The 22328-nt window shown below is 59.8% G+C and overlaps 1 protein-coding gene across 1 annotated transcript; it reads right to left on the minus strand.

Moving 5' to 3' along the window:
• Positions 1 to 1377: 1377 nt before the first annotated feature.
• SYNPO (synaptopodin) lies at positions 1378 to 14247 on the minus strand. Its single transcript, XM_017827839.1, has 3 exons — positions 13857 to 14247; positions 3425 to 5346; positions 1378 to 2145 (listed from the first exon to the last, which is right to left on the minus strand). The coding sequence occupies exons 1-3, from the start codon at positions 14245 to 14247 to the stop codon at positions 1378 to 1380; spliced, it is 3081 nt and encodes a 1026-aa protein (XP_017683328.1).
• Between the last annotated feature and the right edge of the window lie 8081 nt (positions 14248 to 22328).

The raw sequence follows: 22328 nt of genomic DNA on the forward strand, positions 1-22328 counted from the left end.
GGGATGCTGTCACCTTGGCACGGAGCAGGGCTGACCCCTGGGGACAGGGATGGTGGGCACGTAGCAGCAACAGGAGGTGACCATGTGCCATGTGTTCCCAGGCCACCTTGGGGACAGATCAGAGCTAGGCTGGGTGGGATAAAGGCAGTTTATTTCTGAGCTGGGTATACAGCGGCGTGGTGAAGGCAGGTTATGGTGGCTGGTGGAGTGAGGGTGGGAGATATGTCCTGGGAGTGGGGGGCTGTGCTCCAGGAAGAACAGACTGCAGGGTGGAGGTACTCCAGGGAATAGGGATGGGCTGGCTCCAACAGTGTGTCCTGGGAAACAGGAAGGAGTGACTGGGGCTCCCTGAATGGGAACGTGTCCGAGCTCTGGCGGCCTAGATTCAAACTCTTTTCCAGTCCTGGTCTCATCAAGGTGTGGGGACACTGACTCATCCCCATGGGGACAACTCTCCTGTGCTGACACCTCCTTCAAACCCTCTGCAACATGTACCACTTCCTTCAGCCCCCCCCCCAGTCCCCCCATCTCTTCCCACCCGCCCTGGCTGCCATAGAGCCCATCGGTTCCTGTGTGTGCCTCCATCCTGCCAGGGTGAGGATGAGGATGGGGTGAACCTGGGGATGGGGACAGTGACAGGTACAGGATGGGGCTGTCCTTCTTTGTTTGGGGAGGACAGGAGGGCACCTATAAAAAGTCCCCTTGACATGGCAATAAATAACTTTGGCTCATTTTGGTCACCAGGGAAGGAAGGATTTGGGAGAATTTCTTTGAGAAGGAGTCTAAAGTAGAAAAAAAAAAAAAAAGCAATGAAGAACTGGGGAGATGGAATAAAAAATTAACTTTTCCTCCCCAGAATCTGTTTTCAGTTGAAACTGGATAGTTCTGGAGGCTGGGAGAGGGAACCCGGTCATGGCACACTGCCCATCCCTGCTGGATATGGTGGCTGTGCCACCCCAGCAAAGCAGAGCTGCAGTGACACCCCAGGGTAACACCTGGGAGCTGAGGACAGGGGGCTCACAGGGGACCACTGAGCCCATCCCATCCTGGCTATGCGGGAGGGGGCTGGCTGGTGGGCAGGGGCTGCTGAGGGAGGGGGCTGGCTCTTCCCGCTGCCTGCTCCTGCGTGCTGATCACGCAGTCCTGCCCAGAAAGGTTAGGGTGGTAAAAATAGAGCAGGGCCATGGGATGGCGGGCGAGCAGGAGGCACCTGACCCTGCTGGCACACCGAGGGGCTGCGGCAGCTCCGCAGGGACACTGGTTTTTGGGGACCTCAGCCCCGAGGGTTGGGGTGTTCCCGGTGTGGGGGGTCAGTGGGTGGCATCACCCAGGCTGACAGGTCCAGAAAGGGGGGGGGTTTGGCTGGGGCTGGCTCATCTAGGAGGTGCAAGGGGCCCCCGAGGGCAGACCCCCCGTCTTCAGCCGCAGGCTGCCGGTCCAGCCCCGGGGACAGAGGTTGAAGCTGTGGATTCCCGGGCTCTTGGTCCCCGAGTCTTCGGAGTCGAGGGAGACGTCCGAGTCCGTCGGGGACCGGGAGGTGCAGCGCTTGGCTGGGCATCGCCCGCCCACCACGGGGGATGGCAGGGGGCTCTTGGGGATGGGGGACAGCCTGGGGACGGGGCAGGAGGACGTGCTGGGTGGCAGCAGGAGCCGCCGACCCTCTGCCCAGGCGGCTCGGGGCATGCCAGGGGAGGCACAGAACTGGGGGCTGCCTGCCCGGGGCGATCGCAAGGGGCTTTTGTGGGTGGGCGAGGGGCTGCCCAGGCTCCCCAGCACGCTGCTGGCAGCCTGCAGTGCCGGCGCTCTGGGCCCCAGCCGGGGGGACTGGGGCAGGCTGGGGGGGCCGGCGGAGATGGGGGTGAAGGGCCGGGAGCCCTCCAGCCCCACGGCTTTGGGAGAGGAGCTCTTCCTGCGGGCAGCGTTGATGATGTTCCTGGCGAGCCGCGCTTGCATCTGCCGGCTGGCCCGGGGGTCCGCGTCCTGCCGCAGCGGGGACAGGGACCTCTCGCTCCATGGAGGTGACATGGGAGGTCCCTCATCCAGTTCGGGCACCGAGGCCGGGCTGGCCCAGCCGTCCAGGCTGCCCGGGCGCCGTGCCAGCCGGGGCGTCCAAGTGGGCGATGCAGGGAGGGACGACCGCCTGTCCTGGAGAGGGACAGAGAGTGGGTTAGTGACCCCCACTCGGGGGAACGAAGGGACAGAGCAGGGGAACAGTGGCAGGAGGGGTGCCAGGGTAAGAGTCACGCTGCCTCAGCCCCACAGGAGCTGGGGATGCCTCCTCGTGCATTGCACCCCTGCAAGGGCTCCCCAAAACGCATTTGACTCTTCACTCCCTTGCCTGCAAAGGAGGTCGGGGCAGGCTGAGCCTGCCATTAATCCTCCTTGCCCAAAATACATCCCAGGCCCTCTCACTACCTGCAGCTTCCTAAAGCCTCCCTCTGGGGGATGCTCGGAGACCCCAGGTGTCCATTGCCCAGCACTGCTCCCCAGACGGCAGAAAAGAGAAGAGTCAGGTGTGACAGCGCAGAGAGTGTATTCAGAAAGAGGGGGGAAAAAGAAAAATGCAGGAGAAATAAAAGCACAGTCAAAAGGCAACTTGGTACCATGGGGAGAATGGTGGGAGTGAGGGATGGGCAGAGGCACGGCTGGACCACGAGCCCCAGGTTGAGCATCACTCAGCAGCCCTGCCCTCACCACCCTCCTCATCCCAGCACATCCTTGCTTCCAGCCATGCCACACAGCACCACCCACCCCAGCTCCAGCACTGAGCCCAGGGAGGGACAGGCACTCCACAGTGTCCCTTGTCCTGGCACCACAGGACTTTACTGTTCCCGAGGGATGCAGCTCTTCCTCCGCAGTGAGGAAGCAAATGAGGACAGATCCTGAAGGAGCAGCAGAAGAGCCAGGAGCAGGCACAGTGAGGTGGAAAGGTGGGGTGTCCCCTCCAGGTTTGCTTTGGTAGGAGGCCGAGAGGAGCCGCAGGACAGAGGAGATGCAGATGAGCAGGCAGAGCTCTGAGCGCTGGAAAGGCGGGAGGTGAGGAAAGGAGGGAGCCAGAGGTGCGATGCTCTGTACAGTTTCCAGACAAGAGAAGAGAGAAAGCACCGTCAGCCCCCTGGCAGCACAGGCAGGCTCCTGATGGCTGTTTGGGATCCTGTGGGCTCTATGCCCCAACTCCTGCTGCCTCCCTGGGGCTCCTCAGCTCCCATTTCACTGGGGGTTCAGCAGTGCCTGCCACCCACTATCCCAGCACTGCAGCCTCCCAGCCACTTCTTTTTTCTATTTCCTTTTCTTTTTACCCCCTTTTTTTTGCGGTTGGTTTGGCTTTTGGTGTTCCTGTGAGCAGTTAGGGAGGACTCAGCCTACGACCCCCGTGTTTTTCTCTCCGCCACCACTACTTGTAATAAAAAGAAGGTTTCCACACCTGGGGCTCGATGCCGGCATTCCTGGTGGAGTAGGAGGGCCGGGGTGCCTGGAAACCTGCCTTCCCCCGGGGCGGCAGCAGGCGGCATGGGGAGGCCAGGAGCACCTCAGCCGGGGCTCCGGGACTGGCACGGCTCTCGTGAGTCAGGGGCAGAGCCCCGGCAGTGCCAGGGAAGGGGCCGGAGGTGGTCTGGCCGGCACTGGGCACGACAGGGGGATGCCAAACAGGGGAAGGAGGCAATGGAGAGGTCGGGCAGGAGGCTTGCTGGGGGTAGGGGTAGGCGTCTGGAAGAGAGGGTCTGGGTGGAGGCATCTCTTGGGGCATGGACCTTGATGGCCCCTTAGATGGGGAGAGGATGAAGAGAGAGGACTGGAGCTGGTAGGGTTGGTGCTTGGAGATCTCCAGCTCCTTCTGGGAGACCTCATTCTCCATCAAGTTGTTGCCATACAGAGATGCAGGGGGGGTTTTGGAGGGCCTGGAGGGACTCTTGGAGGGGCGTCTGGAGACCATGGGTGACAGGTAAGCATTGTTGTCATATTTCCAGGAGGGAGGCAGAGACATGGTGGGCGATGGGCACCGCAGCAGCTCAGGCTGGGAGGGAGCCTCGATGATGAACTTCTCCATCCTGGACTGCCGTCGGGCAAAGAGCTCAGCCCCCTTCCCTCTCGCTTCACTGAGGATGTGGCTGGGCTGCGGCTTCTGCTTGGGCTGGATGGTGGGAGACTTGAGGCAGGAGGACCATGCCGGAGCATCCTCAGCTGGCGGGAGGTGGTGCCCACTCCTGGATGCACTGCTGGGGACAAAGTTGGCAGCTTCAGCCCCAAGGACGAAGGGCTCATCCTCTGCACTGGGCTCTCCCTGATCTTTCTGCTTCTTCCTGCTGTCTGCACTCTGAACCAGGTCCAGCAGGTCAGGATTGGGGCCTAGTTTTGGCTTCTCCACAAAGGTGAACATGGACTTTCTGCTTCCTCTCCGGGCAGCCGACTCCTCCAGGATCCCCGTTTTGGGCAAGGGGTTTGGTCCACTCACCCCACAGCCCAGGAGGGGACCTGGCAGCATCTTCTGCTCCTGAGAGGGGTACAGGGCCGAGTAGGCAGGGGGGGAGCGGACACGGGTGAGCGGTGGGGGGCTGCTGAGGGTCTCCGCGTAGGTGGGCGGTGGGGGCAGCTCTGGGGCAGGGGGTTCCTCCGCTGGCTGGCTGCTGGTCGGGGACGCCTGGGTGCCGAAGGGTCTGGCTGTCCGGTTCTTCACAGGCTTGGGCTTGGCCAGGGTGAGATGGACCTCGTAGTACTGCCGGCCCTGCACCCCGTTCTGCTGCTGGCCACCTGGGGATGCCATCCCTGTGGCTGTCCCCGCTGGCACACTGGGCACCTCACTGGGCACCTCACCGGGCACCTCACTGGGCACGTCAATGTTTTTCCCCTCCTCAGCGTGCTGTGGCAGGGCAACAGGTGCCATGCTTAGCCCCGCAGGGGCTCCTGCATCCCCGAGCCCCTCCATCCCTCTCTCCATCCCACTGGCCGCCTGCTCCTGCACGCCATTGGTGGTGGCTGATGCCATGTTCTCCTTCAGGTAGACACTGAGTGGGACCTGCTGGGCTTCAGCAGGCGGCTCCTGGCACGGGGGTGCATTTGTCCGCATCCTCTCTCCCGGGTTGCCGGGCTGGTCAGGCTCCGCCTTCATCCCCTGCCCCTCGCCCTCCTCCATGGCCGCTTGCCGGGGCTGGGGCGCAGGGCTCAGCAGCAGCCCCCCGCCATTCCCAGCCCCTGTGAGCCCGTCGACGCGCTGCCTGCGGCGGTGGAAGAGCAGGACGCCCTTGGAGCTGGGGCCGGGCGCCGTGGTGAGCTGCGCCGCGATCCTCTGGCTCTGCGCCTTTGCCTCCTTCAGCTCCTTCTCCGAGAGGCTGGCGCTGCGGGAGAGACCTGAACAGAAGGGAGACAGGGGTTAGGGGGGCTCAGTGGGGATGTGGGGTCTCAGCCCTCCCTGCCCAGGACTGGCATTCCAACTCCTTTCCTGGCAGCTGGGGGAAGGCAGGAGAGATGCTCTGGGGCTGGGGTGCATGGGGGTGATAGCACAGTTCAGGGGTGGTGGGGACCCAGCCCAGCACCCCACCAAGATGCTGGGACAGATGGGAAAGCCCAAGGGACACATAGGGACACTCGGGACCTTTCCCCCTATCCCACCCCATATTCCATCTGGGCTCTGTGCACCCACCATGGTGACCGTATGGGATTTCTCTGAGGGCTCGGCAGGTCTCCAGTTGCAGATCACATGGCTTTGGCCCTGGCTTGTGGAGGCAGTGGGCAGGGAAGAGGCCAGTGTGTGTGTGTGTCTCCCCCAGACCCTCACCCCAAATCCCGCCATTCTGAGCCCCCAAATAAATCTGAGGTCAGCAGGGAGATGCCAGCCTGCCACGACCTCATGGCAAGGCTGGGGGCCAGTCCGTTGGGGGATTGATGCACAGAGCAACACGAGATGGCAGCAGCTGACAGAAGCTGTGCAGATCCTGACCAGCTGGACACAGACACTGACACAGCAAGGAGCCACCCTCCCGCCTCAGGACTCAACACAAGTGCTAAAAACAACGTGCTAAAAGCCTGGCACAAACCCCGTGGCGAGCAGCCGAGTGCCGCTGGGCTTCTCCTGTGCTGGCCAAAGGTCAGGGCACCAGCCCTTCCCGAAGACTGAGAGGATGTGGAGCTGCCGGGAACACATTTTCTCAGGGTGAGCAATTTCCTACGAGCTCACTCCAAAGTGCCCGTGGGAAGGGCAGTGTCCTCAGTCCTGACGAGGCCACTGCTGGGCACAGACTCCAGTGCAGACCATCAGCATCACACCCGCACCCACCAGGGGTGCAGCCCCCCCTCCAAAAGCTGCCAGGATGGCTGTGATGGGTGTCCCTGCTCCAGCCTCAGCAGGCAGGTGGGTGGCCAGCCTGCCCCAAGCCCTGCTCCCCTTCCCTTCCCATCCCTTCCCGTCTTCTCTTCCTTCATGTGTTTCTGATTTTCTTGCCTTCTGTGCCGCTTGGGAGCCTTCCAGGATATTTTCAGCAGTGGCTCAGCCTACCAGCGAGGGAAGGGATAGATGACTAAGCCAAATCCTTCCAGCAAGCCCACGGTAAGCAGGAGGGCTCTTAGAAGCTGGGCACCTCTTCTTCCTCCTACCCTCCTACCTCCCTCAACACCCATCAAGTCCCTACACACCGCTGAGGTGTGCAGGATGCCCTGGATGAAGCCTTCAGGCTGCCTGACAGGAGGGTTTTGGCTGGGCACAGGGCAGAGGAGGAGGAGATGCCAGTGGAAACTCTCCTGGAGATGAGGAGCCCGTCCGCAGGGGCGATGCCGGTGGCCAGCATCCCCCCTGGTTCGCGCCCGGCATTGTTTAACGCCCCATTTCTGTTTGCTTTGGCGGCGGAGCAGAGCGGGGCCGCGGTTTCCTCCGGCCGGGCTGGCTGGAGGGCGGCCAGCACCGCGGGCCCTGCGCCGCGGGGTCACCCTCGCCGCCTTTATCTCCGAAACGGAGCAGAAATACGGCCAAGGAGCCGTTGAGAAACAAGCCACAGGCTCCAGATGTCTGCGGGTTTCGTGCTCCGAGCTGAGCATCCCCGCTCCCTCGGAGGCCAGGGCTGCCTAAGAAGCCGAGCTCTCGGCGGAGCCATTTCGCAGCCTCTCGCTCCTGCTACTGCCTTTTAACAGCAATGGAGGGGCCCGGGGGGATCTCCTCCGTGCTGGAGGGATGACTCAGCTCTTGGCCAGCCCCTTCCTGCTTGGACTAGCTGCTAGATACACTCCCATGTAGCCAGGACCAACACTGGGATTTGTCCCCTGGGATTTTGCCCCCAGGTATCCCCATCCCAGGCATGGGCATCACTCTGGGCCAGGATGTGCTGCAGGGTGGAGTTCCCCACCTGAAATCCTCTATCTAGAATCCATTCCCATCCGTATGCACCCCTCCACTCTTCCAGCAGCCTCTCTGCCCCTGCCCAGCCAGCGTCCACCATTCCTGGGCTGGTCTACCCGAGTCCACTGGAAATTAATCCCTCAGGATACTACGGTGGATGCTGTGGTTAAGAATTGCTCTTCACATTCAATTTTTATCACATGGATGGAGAGCACCAAAGCCTCTGGCAGTCCAGAGGAAATTGCAGAGATCTCCCTTCCCTGCTTCAGCCTGAGCTGTGGGATTAGGTTATTCATGCCAGAGCCTTTATCCCTGCTGGAGAGGTCCTGCCACCTGGGGCAGCTCCTGCACCTCTCGCTCCCCTCCCAGCCATGATGTTTCCCATCCTCCTTCCCCGCCATCCCCTGCCAGCTAGGAGCCTGGCTGGTTCCTTTCCCCAGCCCCAGGCAGGCATGAGGGAGCTGAACTCGCTGAGAATGTCCAGGTGCTGGGGAGGAGGAGGGGTGTGAGGCTGCTGGAGCAGCGTGGGGAGGAGGCAAAAGTAAAACTATGTGTGGCCAACGGCGCCAGGGGCTCGTGCAGCACTGGGGTTTCCGCCCATTAACAGGAGTCCAGTCCAAAATCTGAAGCGTGACAGGCTCTTCTTGTGCTCTTCCGTGCTTCCTTCCTTCCTTCCCACTGTACTTGCCATGACACTGTCCTTCAGGATGGAAACATCTCCCCCCTCCAAATCTTCCAACACAATGAGCACCACCAGCCCTCTCCACTTCTTTGTCCCCACACGGGGTCCATGTTTGGTTGCCTGTGGTCCAGGGATGCTGGAGAAGGACACACTCCCTGTGCCCTGCACAGCTGCTGGACTCCTGGCACACGTGAGCACCCCAAGTGCTATTCCAGTTCAACGCACATCAATTCCAGCCAGAGGAGCCTATAGATCTCTATCTACATGTTTATATAGGCACTTGCTCCGTAGGTTTTCCATTGCTCCAGGGGTGACTTCCAGAACATCCCCCAAGTGCAGGGCTTAACAGCTTCTTACCGAGCTGTCAGTCATCCTTCCCACAGCACGTACCGTGCTCTCTCCCCCAGAGCGAGAATGACGAAGGTGATGAAAGGCATTTTTGTTGCTCTCCCTTCCTGGCCAGATGGGGAAAAAAAATTCCTTCCAGCTCACCTTTCCATGCAAAGGATGGATCCCCCTGAATGGTGCTACTGCAGAATGTCTGAAGTCCATCCAGGAAAGGCAGGAGTCACCATCTGACCCCAAATGAAGGTGAAGATGTATCAGACATAGCTTGTGGCCTATCCTGCCCTGAGATGGACTCCAAGAGCTGGAATGGAATGAGGATTTGGACCCAAATTTCAGGGAGGGGAGATACTCCAGGGCCTGCTGAACTGACAGATTCAGTGGAAGCTGATGATCTCAGCGTGGCTGGGATGTCACAGGAAGGAAAACAGTGACTTGGAAGCTGTGCATGGTGAGAAGTCCTTGTATGGAGAAGCCAAGAGGTACCCAAGTCCCAGTGGGACCAGCAGGATACAACAGGCCGTGTGAAATCTTGGAGTCAGAGCTGGCAGGTGACTCCTAAGTCTTCACTTTGTCCCTAGCATGCTCCGAGTTTGGATGCTCAGCCCATCTTGGCCATGTTCAGGGTGTCCCACCAGACCACCCACTGGCAGAACACAGATCAGAAACCCCAAATCCTCCTTTGCACAGCACACCACTCACCATCCATAACCAGCAGGTGCTTTTCCCCCTTTTCAAAAGTTCCTTGGCTGCTGTGGGTCAACCCAAATGGTGCATCTTGCAAACAAAATCTCACTGGCAAAACCAGGAGTGAAACCAAGACAAACCCCACCTCCAGAGGGACGTGGTGCTGTGTCACCTACCATGAACCCCAACAAGTATTCACAGCTGGGCATTCTGGGGAGGGGAGATCCAGTGTTTTCACCCAAACATTGAGGGCTTTGGACACCGAGGAAATGTAAGCAGGTTTTTTGGCAGAGCAGCCAACTGGCCCTTTGCCCCAGCTACAGCTGTGCAGGATTTTTTGCAATGTGCACCAATTCACACACATTTAAGTCCGAGCACGCACTTCCCTCCAGCTCCCAGAGTTATCCCAAATAATTTGCTGCTAAGAAAACACGGTGGGTAGCACAGACAGGCAGTTGAGCTAGCTAGAAACGTATATGATTCAAACATATGGATAAAAAGATGACAATTTTCTTTCTAACTCCCAGCTTCCAACCCTCCTATACCCCAGATATAACACCTCCATGAAGGTTTTACCCACACTGGCCCTTCAGACCCAAAAAGCTCTGGCTCAGGCAGTGGGTGCCGTGGTGGGACCAACCTTGCCCGCCTGGCAGGACGCTCTGAGCTGGGCCTCTCCTGACAGGCGCCTTTGCCAGAGACAAAATCTGGCACAGCGAGAAAATTCAATGCGCTTGCAAGTTTTCCCTGTGCTCTGCTCACAAGGGCTTTGCTGGATTTGGAGCTGTTTGCCTCCCAATGCTCCCCCCGGCTCCCAGCCAGTACCCAAATCCTACTGAAATGGCCCCACAGTCTCCAAGCAGCGAATCCTGGGGCACCCATCTCCCACCCAGGAGGAGGAGAAGAGGGTGGTGGGATTAAGTTTGAATGGGGGCAGACTGCCCCTGCCCACCCCCACTTCCCGGGGGGGTGCAAGTGAGCAGCCTCAGCCCTCCATGCATCCACACTGGGCAAGAAGAGGCTGTTGCACTGCAAAAGTGGAGGATGCACCTTCTCCCAGCTGGCCAAAAACTAAGCTTTTAGCTTCGGAAAAGGGGGCTGGAGCCAGGCAGACCTCCTCCTGGCTGCCCTGACACCCATCCATCCAGAGTGCAGCAGAGCCAGCCTGTCCTACAGCCAGGTACCCCGGGGACCCCATCCTGCCTGGGGTCCCAGCCCCACTGCACCCACTGGTGCTTGAACTCGCTGTGACCCATCCCAGGCTGCCAGGACCCAGTGACAGCCCCACCAGGCTGGTGCCCCGAGCCAGCAGCGCTGGCCTGGCGAGAGAAGGTCAAAAGGCTCGGTGTGTCCCTGTCGGGTGGACAGAGCCGGGAGGGGAGTGGAACGAAACGGGGACTTCGCCTGTCCCTTGCACAATCCGTAAGGGATCCATCCTGCTGGCTGCCAAGCCGAGGGACAGACCTCGTGTCCCCAGCATGGGTGGCATGGCCAGGAGAGATCATGTCCCCATCGTAGGGGGCAGGGGACATCGCCTGGGAAGACGTCCTGCAGAGCTGGGAGGTGCGACCCTGCCCCACATCCCCCCACATGCCCCCGTGTTTCCTTGCTGTGCCTCCCACGCCCCACATCGGACACCCGCGTGCGGGCAGAGGGAACCGACACCTGCCCCACTCGTTCCTAGACATAAACCCTGCTCAGCCCCCATCACTCACTCCTCGCCCACCACAGCACCCACGGGGGTTCTGAGCATGTACTCTCTGAACCCCTGTGCACCCCCGGAGCCCTCTGCACCCCCTGCGCACTGCCATCGCCCGGCACCCCCGGACACCCCCGGATCCCAGCACCCGCGTTGCCCTCCCCTCTGCGCGCCCACCCAACCTCCCCCGCCCCGCCGTCACTTCTGCACTTGCACCCTCCGGCCCCCCCGGCCCCCGCCCGGCGCCCCCCGGTCGCTGCCCCCCAGCCCCCCCAGCCCGACCGTACCCGCGGTGCCGGTGCCGGTGCCGCCGCCCCGCGCAGCCCGACTGCACCGGGGAGGAGGCGGCGGGCAGGAAAGTTGCGGCAGCTCCGCCCTCGGAGCGGGCCCGGGGGGGCGGCGGGCGGGGGCTGGGGCCGGGGGTTGGCGGGTCTCGCCGTCACTGCCCCTGCCCTTGCCCGCCCCGACAGACCGACCGACCGACCGGACGGGACGGGTCCCCCTCCCCGGCGACACCGGCAGCCGTCCCGCCGCCCCCGGTGTCCCTGCTCCGCCGCTTCTCGTCCCGGTTGGGTCTGCCCTGAGCAGCCTGAGCCGGCTGCGGGGTGAGAGCAATCGCGACATCCCCTTCCCATCCGGGGCATCCCCTTACCCAGCTCTGTGCATCCCCTTCTCAGCCCGGGGCATCCCCTTGTCTCATCCTGAGGCATCCATCTCTCCCCAGTCCTGCACATTCCTCTTACCCAGCCCCGAGCATCCTCTTACCCTCTTTTCCCTCCTCCCAGCACTGCTGGGGACCTGCAGCACCTTACGTTTCAGACGCTGTCGGGGACGTGGGGATTTCCCTTTCCGTAGTTTTCCCCAGTGTCTAAAGGTTTGAGGCACTTGGAGACGGGCAAAAATCCAGCACCGGTGTCACTGCCCTGAGGACCTCCTGGGAAGAGCACAGAAAGCCCTCTGCCAGGGATGGTCTGCTCCAAGTGACAAGGGGACCACAGTCCTGGGCAAGATGATCCCTGGGGAGCCAGCATCACCTCTCGCCTCCAGCACCTCAGTGCCAGGCAGCGCTGCGGGTGAGACCAGTCTCACCCCCTTCCTGAGCCTGTCCACGCTGCAGGATGAGCTCTTGGCCTGATTTTTTGCCTTTCTAATTTCCTTTCTTCCTGCCCCTCTGTGCTTTTTTGTGCTTTTCTGGTTTTTGAAGGAGCCTGGCACTGGCTCGGCAGCCCCCAGGGAGCGAAACCTTCTGTTTATTTGCACACCAGACAGAGAAACCAGTCCTGCCTCCTGCATCTCCCAGCCTCTGCCTCTACCCGGGGCTCCTGCGCTCCCCAGCCTGCCCCAAGAGGTGCCAACCAGTCCGGGCCGCCATGCCGGATATTTGGGAGCAGCCAGCCTGGCCTTGGGCTGCTGGATGGGGACCAAAGGGGCACCTGGAACCCGCCTGGGTGGGTCCACACAGCTCGAGGCAGGGCACCCACTTGACTCCCAGCTCCCAGGGCCAGCCCTGCATCACTTTGGGTGCAGATGGATGCAGCCTTTTCTCCTGCAGAAGCTGGATAGTGTGGGAGTTCCTGTACCCCCAGCCAGCTAAGGAGAAGAAGAGCAAATCCTTGACACCTCCCAGGGATGCTCCTGCAAACGCCCTGCTGCAGGGACAGCCTCGGACAGCACCTACAAGGGCACCTGCCCTTCCCTCCCTCCTCTGCACTGAACCAAACCTCCCTTTCCCAAACCTGCAGGCTTTCTGCAAGGTCTCGGAGCTGCTCCCGGTGCTCAGGACCCTCAGTGACATCCTGCCTGGAGGCTCTGGAAAGTCTGACGGGTCCCGCAGGCAGTGGCTGGTGGTGATCTCACTTGGAGGGGGAGGAAACGGGACAGACAAACTCTTTCCAACAAACCTGTTGAGTTACTTTAAAATTCCAGGCTGGCAGCAAAAGTGCTGGATGGCGGCGCGGGTTAGGAAAATGCTGAGCCTGGACAGAGTCAGGCCTGACCTTTCCCCACCGCAGATCTGCCATCCCAGAGCAGTGAGAAATGGGAAGACTATTTGGGTCCATCTGGTTTGTGTGCTGAGCCCTGAAACACGATGCTGCTGGAGCAGCCATGAGCCAAAAGGGCTTGGCTGAGCTTCCCAGCCTGTGTCCCATCCAGGAGCTGCTGGTTTGGAGGATGTCTGACCCTGCAAAAAGGCAGGGGAGGGATTCTGGGCACCGGGTTCCTGTTGAGCATCCCCAGCTGGTCCCACCCCACCCCACCCCACCCTGGGAGCTGCTTTGGGAAAACCACACTCTGAGCTGAGGAGCAGCATCCGATAACACCATCCCATGGGGACAGGGACACACCTGCCTCAGCGCTGTGTGGCAGCTGAGATAACAGCTGGGCAGGAGCAAAATAGAAAGAGGGGTGGAAGCAGGGTTTAAAAATGATCCAAGGCCTGTAAGAGGATGAGTTCTGTGGGAGCATCTCCCACATGGAGGTGGGGAGGTCCAGGCATGGGAGCAGCCACAGTAACCCTAGATATGCGCCTGTATTTGTGTCACCACGTCTGAAGGGACAGTCACGGGCAGAGAGGAATGGCAGGCTGTGACACAGGCTGTGAAGCGAGGCGATGGCAGAGAGCATTGTAGGAACCAACTGGCCTGAAATAAAGCGCTTAATTTTTAAACCAAGGGCTGACAGAAATGGCCCCAAGCCATGTGAGGGATGCTTGGCCACCCGTAGCTGATAGGGGAGAGATGTCCCTGTCCCAGGCAGAGCCCCAGGAGCTGGCCCTGACCACCTCCCTCTGGGCATGGTCCCACCAAGCCCCATGGCCAAGGTGGAGGCTGGGAATTCCACCCCGTTCATGCCCTGCTTTGGGATGGGTTGAGTTCTTGGAGACGGTGGGAACCCGTCTGCTGCCTTCCCACCCCCCTCCCGAGAAAAGCCACAGATTCCTCCTTATTTTTAAGGCCAGAGAGATCATCTCGAGCTAAAATAGTCCCAGCAGCTCTGCTGGGAGCCTGGGACCTCTAACCCGACGGAGGTCCTGCCCTGGGAAGAGCTGGGTGTTCCCAGCAGGAGCACAGCAGTGCCTTTCTGGGTGGGGGACAGTGGCCAAAGGGGATTTCTCTTACCTGCTTTCCTTGGCTCAGTGTCAGGGTTGATGAGGACCCGTTGGATCTTTACCACTTTCCACTCCTGGCTGGGGCTGGCTGTGGGGCTGTCTGCTGTGGGGGGCAGCTCTGGGGCAGAGCCAGGGCACTTGCAGGGGGCTGCAGGCTTTTCTGCCGAGGCCAGGCTGCTGCCCTCCAGTGTGGGATGTGGTGCATCCCCATTGAGCTCCCTCAGCTCCCTCAGCTCCCTCTGGAAGCTCCCACTTGACTTGCCTCCCAGCAGTCTAGTCCATCTCTGCTGCTCCCCTGGCTTTGAAGCAGAAATACTTTGGAGCTGATGGCATCTCTGCTCCCCTCTGCTCCCCCTCTCCTGCCAACAGCCATTTTCCCCCTCAGTGTCCCCCTCGGCCATCCCACAGACACAGGGTGTCTGCTCAGCCTCGCCAGGCACAGGGCAGCCAGGCTGGGGGGGGAGGCAGGACTGCTGAAGACTTGCCCTCAGCATCCTCACTACTTTCCTTCACTGGCACTCCACAACTTTGCCAACCCACTCCGCATGGCCTGGGGGCTGGATCCTCCCTGTCAGCCCCCCTCAGAGCACAGGCAGTGTCTGAGACAGAGGGAGCTGGGCACGAGCTCGGCTTTACTCCTCTTGCAGGCAGGAGGACCAGGCACGATGTCACTGGATCAGGCAACTTTCAGAGACCCAACAGGAGGGATCTGGCCAGGGGAGACAGGTCAGCAAGAAGGATTTTGCAGGAATGTCTCTTTTTCTGCAGGCAGAGGACCAGCATCCAAGGACCTGTGTGAAGGGAAAGGGGAGCGTTGAGGATGCTTGTGCACACACTGATTTCCTATGGCCCCAGACATTGGAGCAGCTCCTGACAGTCTCAGCCTGAGCTCCAGCTCCAGCACTGCTCCCCATGAAGAAGGACTCCCTGAGATGCAAAGTTCATTTGGAAAGGCCCCCACCCCAAGTCCACCCCATGCTCACCACCCCAGGTCCCTCATCTATCCCTCCTCACCCTGGGGACAGCACCCAGGGAAGGCAGCCCTGTGCCCAACTCCCTTCCCTTTGGCAGCCCAGAGGTGGCTATGGACCCCGATAGTGGTGAGTGCAGAGGAACCATTGCAGCTCTGGAGCTGGGACCATCCAGGGAAGAACCCAGTCCCTGAGGATGTTTGTCAGGGTTATCAGGAACAAAAAGGAAAAATTTCCAGCATCCAGCTAACAAAACCGGGTTTAACCATTGAGTGACTCATGTGGCATCAGGACAAGAGCAGACAGACCCACTTCCCTCCTGTCGAGCATAAATCCTGCTGGATGACGAACCCACGCACTGACACAGATGAGGTATCAGCTGGGAGAGGGGGATATCATCACTCCCAGGACAGGATATGGGTTACAGCCTACGGAAATTCCTGTGAGTCCTTTGCAGCCGCTCAGCACAGCATCACCCAGCCCTGCTCACAGCAAGGCTGGGTTCCAGGGAAGTGCCCTCTGCTGCCTGGAGACCCACAGTGCCCAGGGCACACGGATCGGATCATGATGGATTTCCCAGCCCAACAGCCAGCTGGGGAGGAAAAGAGGTTTCTGTCCATCCCAGTTCCCTCCCTGAGTTATTGCAAGGTTTTTCAGTGAAATAAGAAAAGGCACCAGGTCAACATCGCAGGCTGAGCTCTGGCAGGAATACAGCCTGCAGCTTCCTTGAGGCTCACACAGCTTCTCTGCAAAACTTCTCCCATCCTTAGCAAGGTTATTTTGGAAAAGAAGGCAGATTTGAAAGCAGGCACTTGGGCATTTCCCAAACACAAGACTGCATTTTTTGGAGAATGCCCAAAGGAAATCTGCCCTTTCTGAAATCCTTCCTCCTGCCTTGCTCTGCTGCAATTATTCAACACAGATTTGCAAAGAAATCCTGGGGGGAGAATGTCAATGTTTCTCTCTGAAAAAGGAATCTCACCCTGTTCTTTACGTAATTTGGGGGCCCAATAGTTGCAGGAAGCCACCCACGTCTTTCCTTAGAAACATGGCAAGTTGTTGGAGCTGGAGGGAGCTGGAGGGAGCTGGGTTATCTCAAATGAGGACAAAGAGAAAGTTGCCAAAAATATCTCCAGCCCAGCCCAGGTCAGCAGAGATCCTCTCGGAGCGGGTCTGCATCTCCCCACTCCCATTCCCTCACCCTATCCCTAAGGAGCAGGTTTCTTGGGCAGCACAACTCAAGCCCATCCTACACAGTAGCTGCTTTGATATTTTGCTGGGGGAGCTGGTACCTCCCTGAAAACCATCTTCCAAAGCCGCCCCCTTTCCTTTCGGGAGCACTTTCTGCAAATGGGCATATCCTGGGGAGCGACGCCCACAGTCCCGGTGTTCCCCAGGCAAACCCCTCCTTGGTGAGACCTGAGTGGTGTTCCCCAAGGACACGCTGCTGGGACGGGGCCACCCACGCCACCAAAATACTGAATCAGGCATCTGCTGCATCCCTGGGAGCCAGTCTGGGCCCGGCACAGTGGCGGGGAAACGGCAGCAGAGCTTCGGAGAGCAGCCACCCTGCCCCTGGGACACAGCTCCTGGGCTCTACAAGCAGCACAGAAAGGGAATATTTATGAGTAACGTGGATCTCTAGCAAAAGCTGCTGGACTGATCCCACCTGCTGGAATACCGGCTGGGTAGGATGGGTATATATGCCTTGGGTGCACTGGCAAAGATGAGAAGAAGCGCCAACCATGTCCACAAAACCAGGCTGAGATAGCCCCCATCTGCAAATGAAGATTGTAAAGGGGGATGAGGGTCATTTTGGGGACCATTTCAGGGGTGAAGCACCAAAGGATGCCTGCGTTGGACACCGGTGCCCAGCTCACAGCCCCAAGAGCAGCTGCCCACCGTGCCCCTCTGAGAGGTTCCTCGTGCTTCCTGACAGCAGCAAGTCCCTGCGAGAAGCTGCAAAATTGTGCTGGGGGGCGAATAATAACAAAAAAAAAAAATCCCCTCTTCAATTCACAAAGTGCTGAAATCTGGCATCAAGAAGACCTTTTGCTCAGCTTCTCTTCCTGCCCACTCGCTGGCGGGTGATGCACAGCCCCCCCCCACCTGCCTTTCTCACACCCTGCCACCTCCCCTCCTATTGAAAAAAGGAAAACTAAAGTTAACTTTCCACATCCCACACAAATATTTTTGGCAGGCGTTGCTGGCATTCAGGCTGCTGAGCCCGGGGGAGACAGGGTCTGCAGAAAGGCTTCGTCTCCATCTGCTCACAGCACCCGGCTGGGGGACCGCGGTGCCTGGGCTGGTCTGTCCCAGATGCAGCGCAGGGCCAGGAGGTGGCACAGCTGTAGAACAGTGGGGTGCACCTCCAAGACAGCCCTGGGGACTGTGGGTGGCCCGGCCATGGAGTTGCCATTAAGTGGGGGGCAGATTTGCCCCCCAGCTTGGGCTCTGTCCCAGCTTTCCTGTGTTGTTCCCAGGCACGTCCCTGCTCCACGCTGGGTTTTCGTCATCATGAGACAAGCCAGGAAGGGGTGTGAAAGCTGTCCCCAGTGCAGCGAGAGCTCTCGGGTTTCCTGGGTCAGGCAGCGGGTTGCTGTCACTCAGGCAGGACACTGCTGCCCAGACTTGCAGTCCCCAGCTCCAGTCACAAGATCAGCCCTGTCCCTTTCCAAAATAGCCCAGTCGCAATGTATACATCCAGGGAGCTTTGCACCTCCCCTAAGCCAGCAGCTGAATGTCCCCTCAGGGGAGCTGGGCACCTTCCTTCCCCACGTGGCACCTTCTCCTCGTGGCACCTTCCCTCAGTGGCACCACAGACAAGGAGACTGGGTGGCCGCATCCCCCAAGGGCAACCCCACATCCCCGAGGTTCCTGTTTTTCTGTTAGGGAGCGCTGTCCTCACAGCTGACACCGGAGACACCTCTGGGGTGTAGCCGTCACCCAGTGGCATTTGGTTGCCCTGTGCACAGACACTCTCCCATCTGCTGCAATCCAATATCCCTCACAGCTCCCTGGATACCTGGCCAGGATGGCCGGGCTGTGTGCTGAGGGGGAGGCACGGCCGAGCTGCCTGTGGGGTGACCCCCTTGCACAAGGACCCCACCACTAAACCCCAAAGCCATGCATGGCTGGGGCCAGTGTGGTGTCACCCTGTGCCACCCTGATATCCTTCCACAGGACAGCACTGGCACTTCCAGCAGGGAGGGGATGGCAAGAGGAGGGACACGGCAGGGCTGTGCAGGATGGATGGAGGGAAGCCTTCTCCATGGGGGTTCAGTGCCCAGGGAAGGTGCACAGGGAAACTGGGATGGGATATGATTGCTTCCCTTGGCATGACAAGACAGACCCTGTCCCTGGAGCGATCCCTGGGAGTGTGGACAAGGATGGCTACATCCTGGCTCCTGCAGGCGAGGCCAGGGCTGGCAGGCACAGCAGCCATCAGCGTGCTGGGGAAAACAAAAGCCTTTTGCAGCGCTGATTTACTACCTTGACGGAAACCGGGATGGAAAAAACAACATTCCCGAATGCCTGTCCCCGTGCAACCCCTGTGGTCCCCACTGCCCCAGCCTGCCTGTGGGGTCATGGGCTGCCGGTCCCGGCAGGTGGGTGCCCTGTGCCCTCATTCCCTGCCCACATCTGGTGGGGAGAGGCAGCAGGAGGAGCACCGGGGATGGCACAGGGGCTGAGGGGCATGAGGGGAGTTGTCTTGATTAAGCAGTGAGCAAAGCGAGGGAGGAGGAGGACAGTGGCATCCTGGCCAGCTGGACCATGTCCCCTCCCTGTCCACCCCATGCTGGAAGAAAGAGCTGGATGTGGGCTTATTGTATCCCTCTGCACCCTGCATGGTTCCTCATGCCAGCCCTGGGCTTGTCCCTCCAGGCTCAGGGAGGGGTGGAATTCTCCCTGGGCAGCTCTCCTTTCTGCTCCAAGGCATTGGGAAGGCTAAGAGGGGGCTGGGGAGCAGGATGGGGGGCTGAGGAAGGGGATGGTGGCCCCTTGGAGGGCAGCACAGTGCAGGCTGGGCTGGACTGGGGTGGAATGCATTGTGTACCCCAGCACGGGCACTCCAGCCCAGCCCCAGCAGGTGTTTGCCCCTGCTTCCACACCCACAGGGGTTTTGGTCAGGTTTTGGTGCTCAGCACACCCACTCACTTCCTCAGCCCATCTCCCAGCCCCAGTCTGGGGGGCTCCAACAAACCCTGATGCTTCACTGGGATTTGCATCCATTGAATATCAGCCTGTGCGCTCCAGCCAAGCAACACTTATCCTGCTCTGCTCTCCTGGCTGGGTTCAGAAGTAAATCTACCCCCTCCCATCATCCCTAAGGGGCTCATCTGACCTGGGGGTCCCAACTAGACAATCCTGGGAGCTGCCCGTTCCCTGACTGCAAAACACAGTCCCACACAGGGCAGGTCCCAGCCTGTCCTGCCCTTTGCTCAGCTTGAACCCTGACCCCAGCTCCAGCTGCTGCGTTCCAGGGGATGAGGACAACCCCAGCCTGGCTCTCACAGCTGCCTCAAGCCCTTCTTCTCAGTGCAGTTTTGGGGAGCAAAATACCAGGTTTGACAAGCCCTGCCATGTCCCATCAGCTCAGCCTGATGCAAGTCCAAGGTGTCAATGGAGTGGGTAGCCATCCCCAGGGACCCCTGGCTACCACTGCTGGAGCCTCAGATCACTGCAGAAAGTCAGGGATGAAAACTGCAGCTCAGCCTTTTCAAAGCTCAAAGGAAATGTAAAAACCAGGGAGGTCCAAGAGAGAAGATGACCTGAAAGACCAAACTCTGGGCAGCATGGCACAGCTGCCCCCAGGGCTGGCACTGCTGCAAAGCGAGCCGGATTGGCAAGACAGCTTCTATCAGCTTCTGGCTCCACACATCCCTGCCTGCCTGGGGCAGCTCACCTTCATCACCCATCCTGCAGGAACATCCTGGCTGTGCAGTCACCGGCTCTTGGGCACAGCAGGTCCCACATCCAAATTTCCCCTCAGAGCTCTGGCAGCAGCTGCCAGAGGGAAAAAAAGGAGGGTGGGCTGGCACGGTGGTACCTTCACCCCTTTCCCAAGCAATGCCAACGTACATTTCCTGGGAGAGAGATGATGAACTCTCTCTAAACAAAATCCCACTCCTGGAGATGAGCACTGGGGAGATGGGGACATCTCTGGATATCAGACGCCAGTTGTTGCCTGTGCCAAAAACCTTCCCGGGTGGAGAGGACAGGGCAGCTTCTATGGTGGGTTTGGGGGTCACCTTGCAGTGGGATTGGGGTTCATCCTGCAGTGGAGCTGGGGCTCATCCTGCAGTGGGGCTGGGGCTCATCCTGCAGCCAGGGGATAAGCAGGATGAGCTTTCCTGCAGTGGAATTAGGGCTCATTCTGAAGCCATGTTGGCCCCAGGGAGCTCAGCCTCAGCAGACATAAAGCAGGAGTAACTAAGTAGAAAACCCCAGAGGGGCTTGAAAATCCAGTTTAAACAATCTCAGAGCATTCAGGGACGCCTGAGCTGGGACAACTGACAGCCGGAGCATCTCAGCCCTCCGGAGTCCAGGGGCTGCTGAGCTTCCCGAGCCATCCTGGGGGCCAGCACAGCGTGAGCCACTGCTTTATTTCACAGCCATGTTTGACACTGTCACAGCCCCCCCAGCTCTCCCTGAACAGACAAACAAAGGGCCACGACCCAGGGCTGCCAGGATCAGGGAATGTGACCTGGTGACATGTAGATCCAAGGTCAATGGCAGAGCCAAGGGCTCAGCTGAGGTTTGCTGAGCCCAGCAGCTCCATCCTCCCCACTGTGACCCCCCACCATCATCTCCAAGCATCTCTGAAGCCCTAAAGCTCCCTGGCGAACAGAACTGTGCTGCTAAGAGGCAGGGAGCAGCTCCCTGCCAGCTCTCAAACCCACAGCTTTGGCCAGCCTCTTGGTCCCCAGCTCTAATACCAGGAAGGCAGGATAGGACCCGAGAGAAGAGATGGATGCAAGCAGCCTGGGGACTGTCAGGACCAGGATAAAGGACATTTTAGCAGCACAGTGACTGAGTGCACACAAGTACAGGGTTTGGCCCCTCTGAGCCCCATGGGCAGCGCTCGGGTCTGTCCATGGGAAACAAAGAGCATCCCGGGGAAGGGAGTGTTTTCTTTCCAGAACAGGAAAGCAGCCAAACCCCAGCACATGCCCATTCCCAGGCCTTGGCCTCAGCAGCACAGCAGGCTGGTGGCCTTGGGACATGAGTTTTTTTTCCCATCTGGTTCACCCAAGGCTGAGAGCCCAGCCAGTCCAAGCGAGGCAGAAGAGCAGCCCCGAGCTTCGCTGGGCTCCGGGGCTCTCTGAGGCCAAGGCACGACCACCAGCCATTGCTAGTCAGGGGGGTCCCCAAGCATTTTGGGATGGGGCTGCCTGTGTGTGAGCAGAGAACTCAACAGTCTGGCTCTCCTTCTGGCAAAACCACTTGTGCAGTAGGAATAAACATGCCGAGGACACATCCAAGCCAGTGCAAACAGCCCCTGACTGAGCTGCTCTCTCCCAACACTCTGTTTTCTTTCTCTGCTTTTCCTCTCCTCTCTTAACCCCTTCAGGAGCCCAGGGGACCATCACTGGCAGCCCTGGGAGCTGCTGAAGACAAATGCCGTGGGTCCCCGTGGGTCTGGCCATGAGGAAGGGATGGGACACGAATGGGGTGCCAGGATTGCCCCAGGGCACAGAGCTGGTTTTTACTGCCATCAAGTCCCCTGCCTGACACTCCTCTCCCTCTTATTCCCCAAATTCATCTCTCCCCTCTGCTGCTCATCCTCTCCCCAGCAGCTCCAGATGGTCCCGGGGAACAGAGCTGATCCCCCCTCAAAGCCCCCAGTTCACCCAGCCAAGCACAAGCTGGATGCTGGCAGGGTGCCACCCCATCCTGTGCAGGACACATGAGCCAAGAGAGACCCCGTCATGGGGAAAACACTCCAGGGGTCTCAGGGAAGCCCATATTCACCCTCTGCTCTGCCGGGAGCCCCCCCTTCCTGGAGGTTGCAGTGATCGTGTCCTGTGACACCACTCTGTCCCCACGGTCACCAAGAGCCATCCCCAGCCAGCATCCCTCTGGGACGTCCACGGAGCCCAGGGCAACTCTGGTGAGCCCGGGGATGCTCGCACTCGCCACGCTCACCTCTTTCCCCTTCCCTTTTCTCCCGCGGGGAAGTAAAGCTGGCTGCTCTCCATGTGCTCCAGCTGAGCCCGGGGGGGTGTCAAGCCCTCGCTCCCCGCGCCGTGCCCGGAGCCGGGGTCCCGGCCGGGAGCTGGGGTCGGCAGCGCCCGGGTCTCCTCGCCTGCTCTGCTCCAGCCGCGCGCGCAGGGCAGGGTGAGCGGCGGGGAGAGGGGCGGGAGGAGGGGAGGGGGGAAATGAAACTTTAATAGCACAGAGCCCCTTTTGTTTCCCAGCATATGGGATATTTCATACATGCTGAAGGCATTAACCACCTATATTCTTCAAGCGCTCGCAGCGGCTGGGAGCACAGCCCTGCTCTCGGC

The sequence above is a fragment of the Lepidothrix coronata genome, unplaced genomic scaffold, assembly GCF_001604755.1.
Source record: "Lepidothrix coronata isolate B3197 unplaced genomic scaffold, Lepidothrix_coronata-1.0 Scaffold144, whole genome shotgun sequence".
Taxonomy (NCBI): domain Eukaryota; kingdom Metazoa; phylum Chordata; class Aves; order Passeriformes; family Pipridae; genus Lepidothrix; species Lepidothrix coronata.

Bases quoted from the DNA above. Each gene is read 5' to 3' on its own strand.
- SYNPO (XM_017827839.1), bottom strand. From the start codon at position 14,247: ATGGCCGAGGGGGACACTGAGGGGGAAAATGGCTGTTGGCAGGAGAGG. The intron at 5,347-13,856 runs GTAAGAGAAATC...CCTTCTGTTCAG, and splicing joins CACTGAGCCAAGGAAAGCAG to GTCTCTCCCGCAGCGCCAGC. The intron at 2,146-3,424 runs GTGTGGAAACCT...GTCCCTCTCCAG, and splicing joins ATGCCGGCATCGAGCCCCAG to GACAGGCGGTCGTCCCTCCC.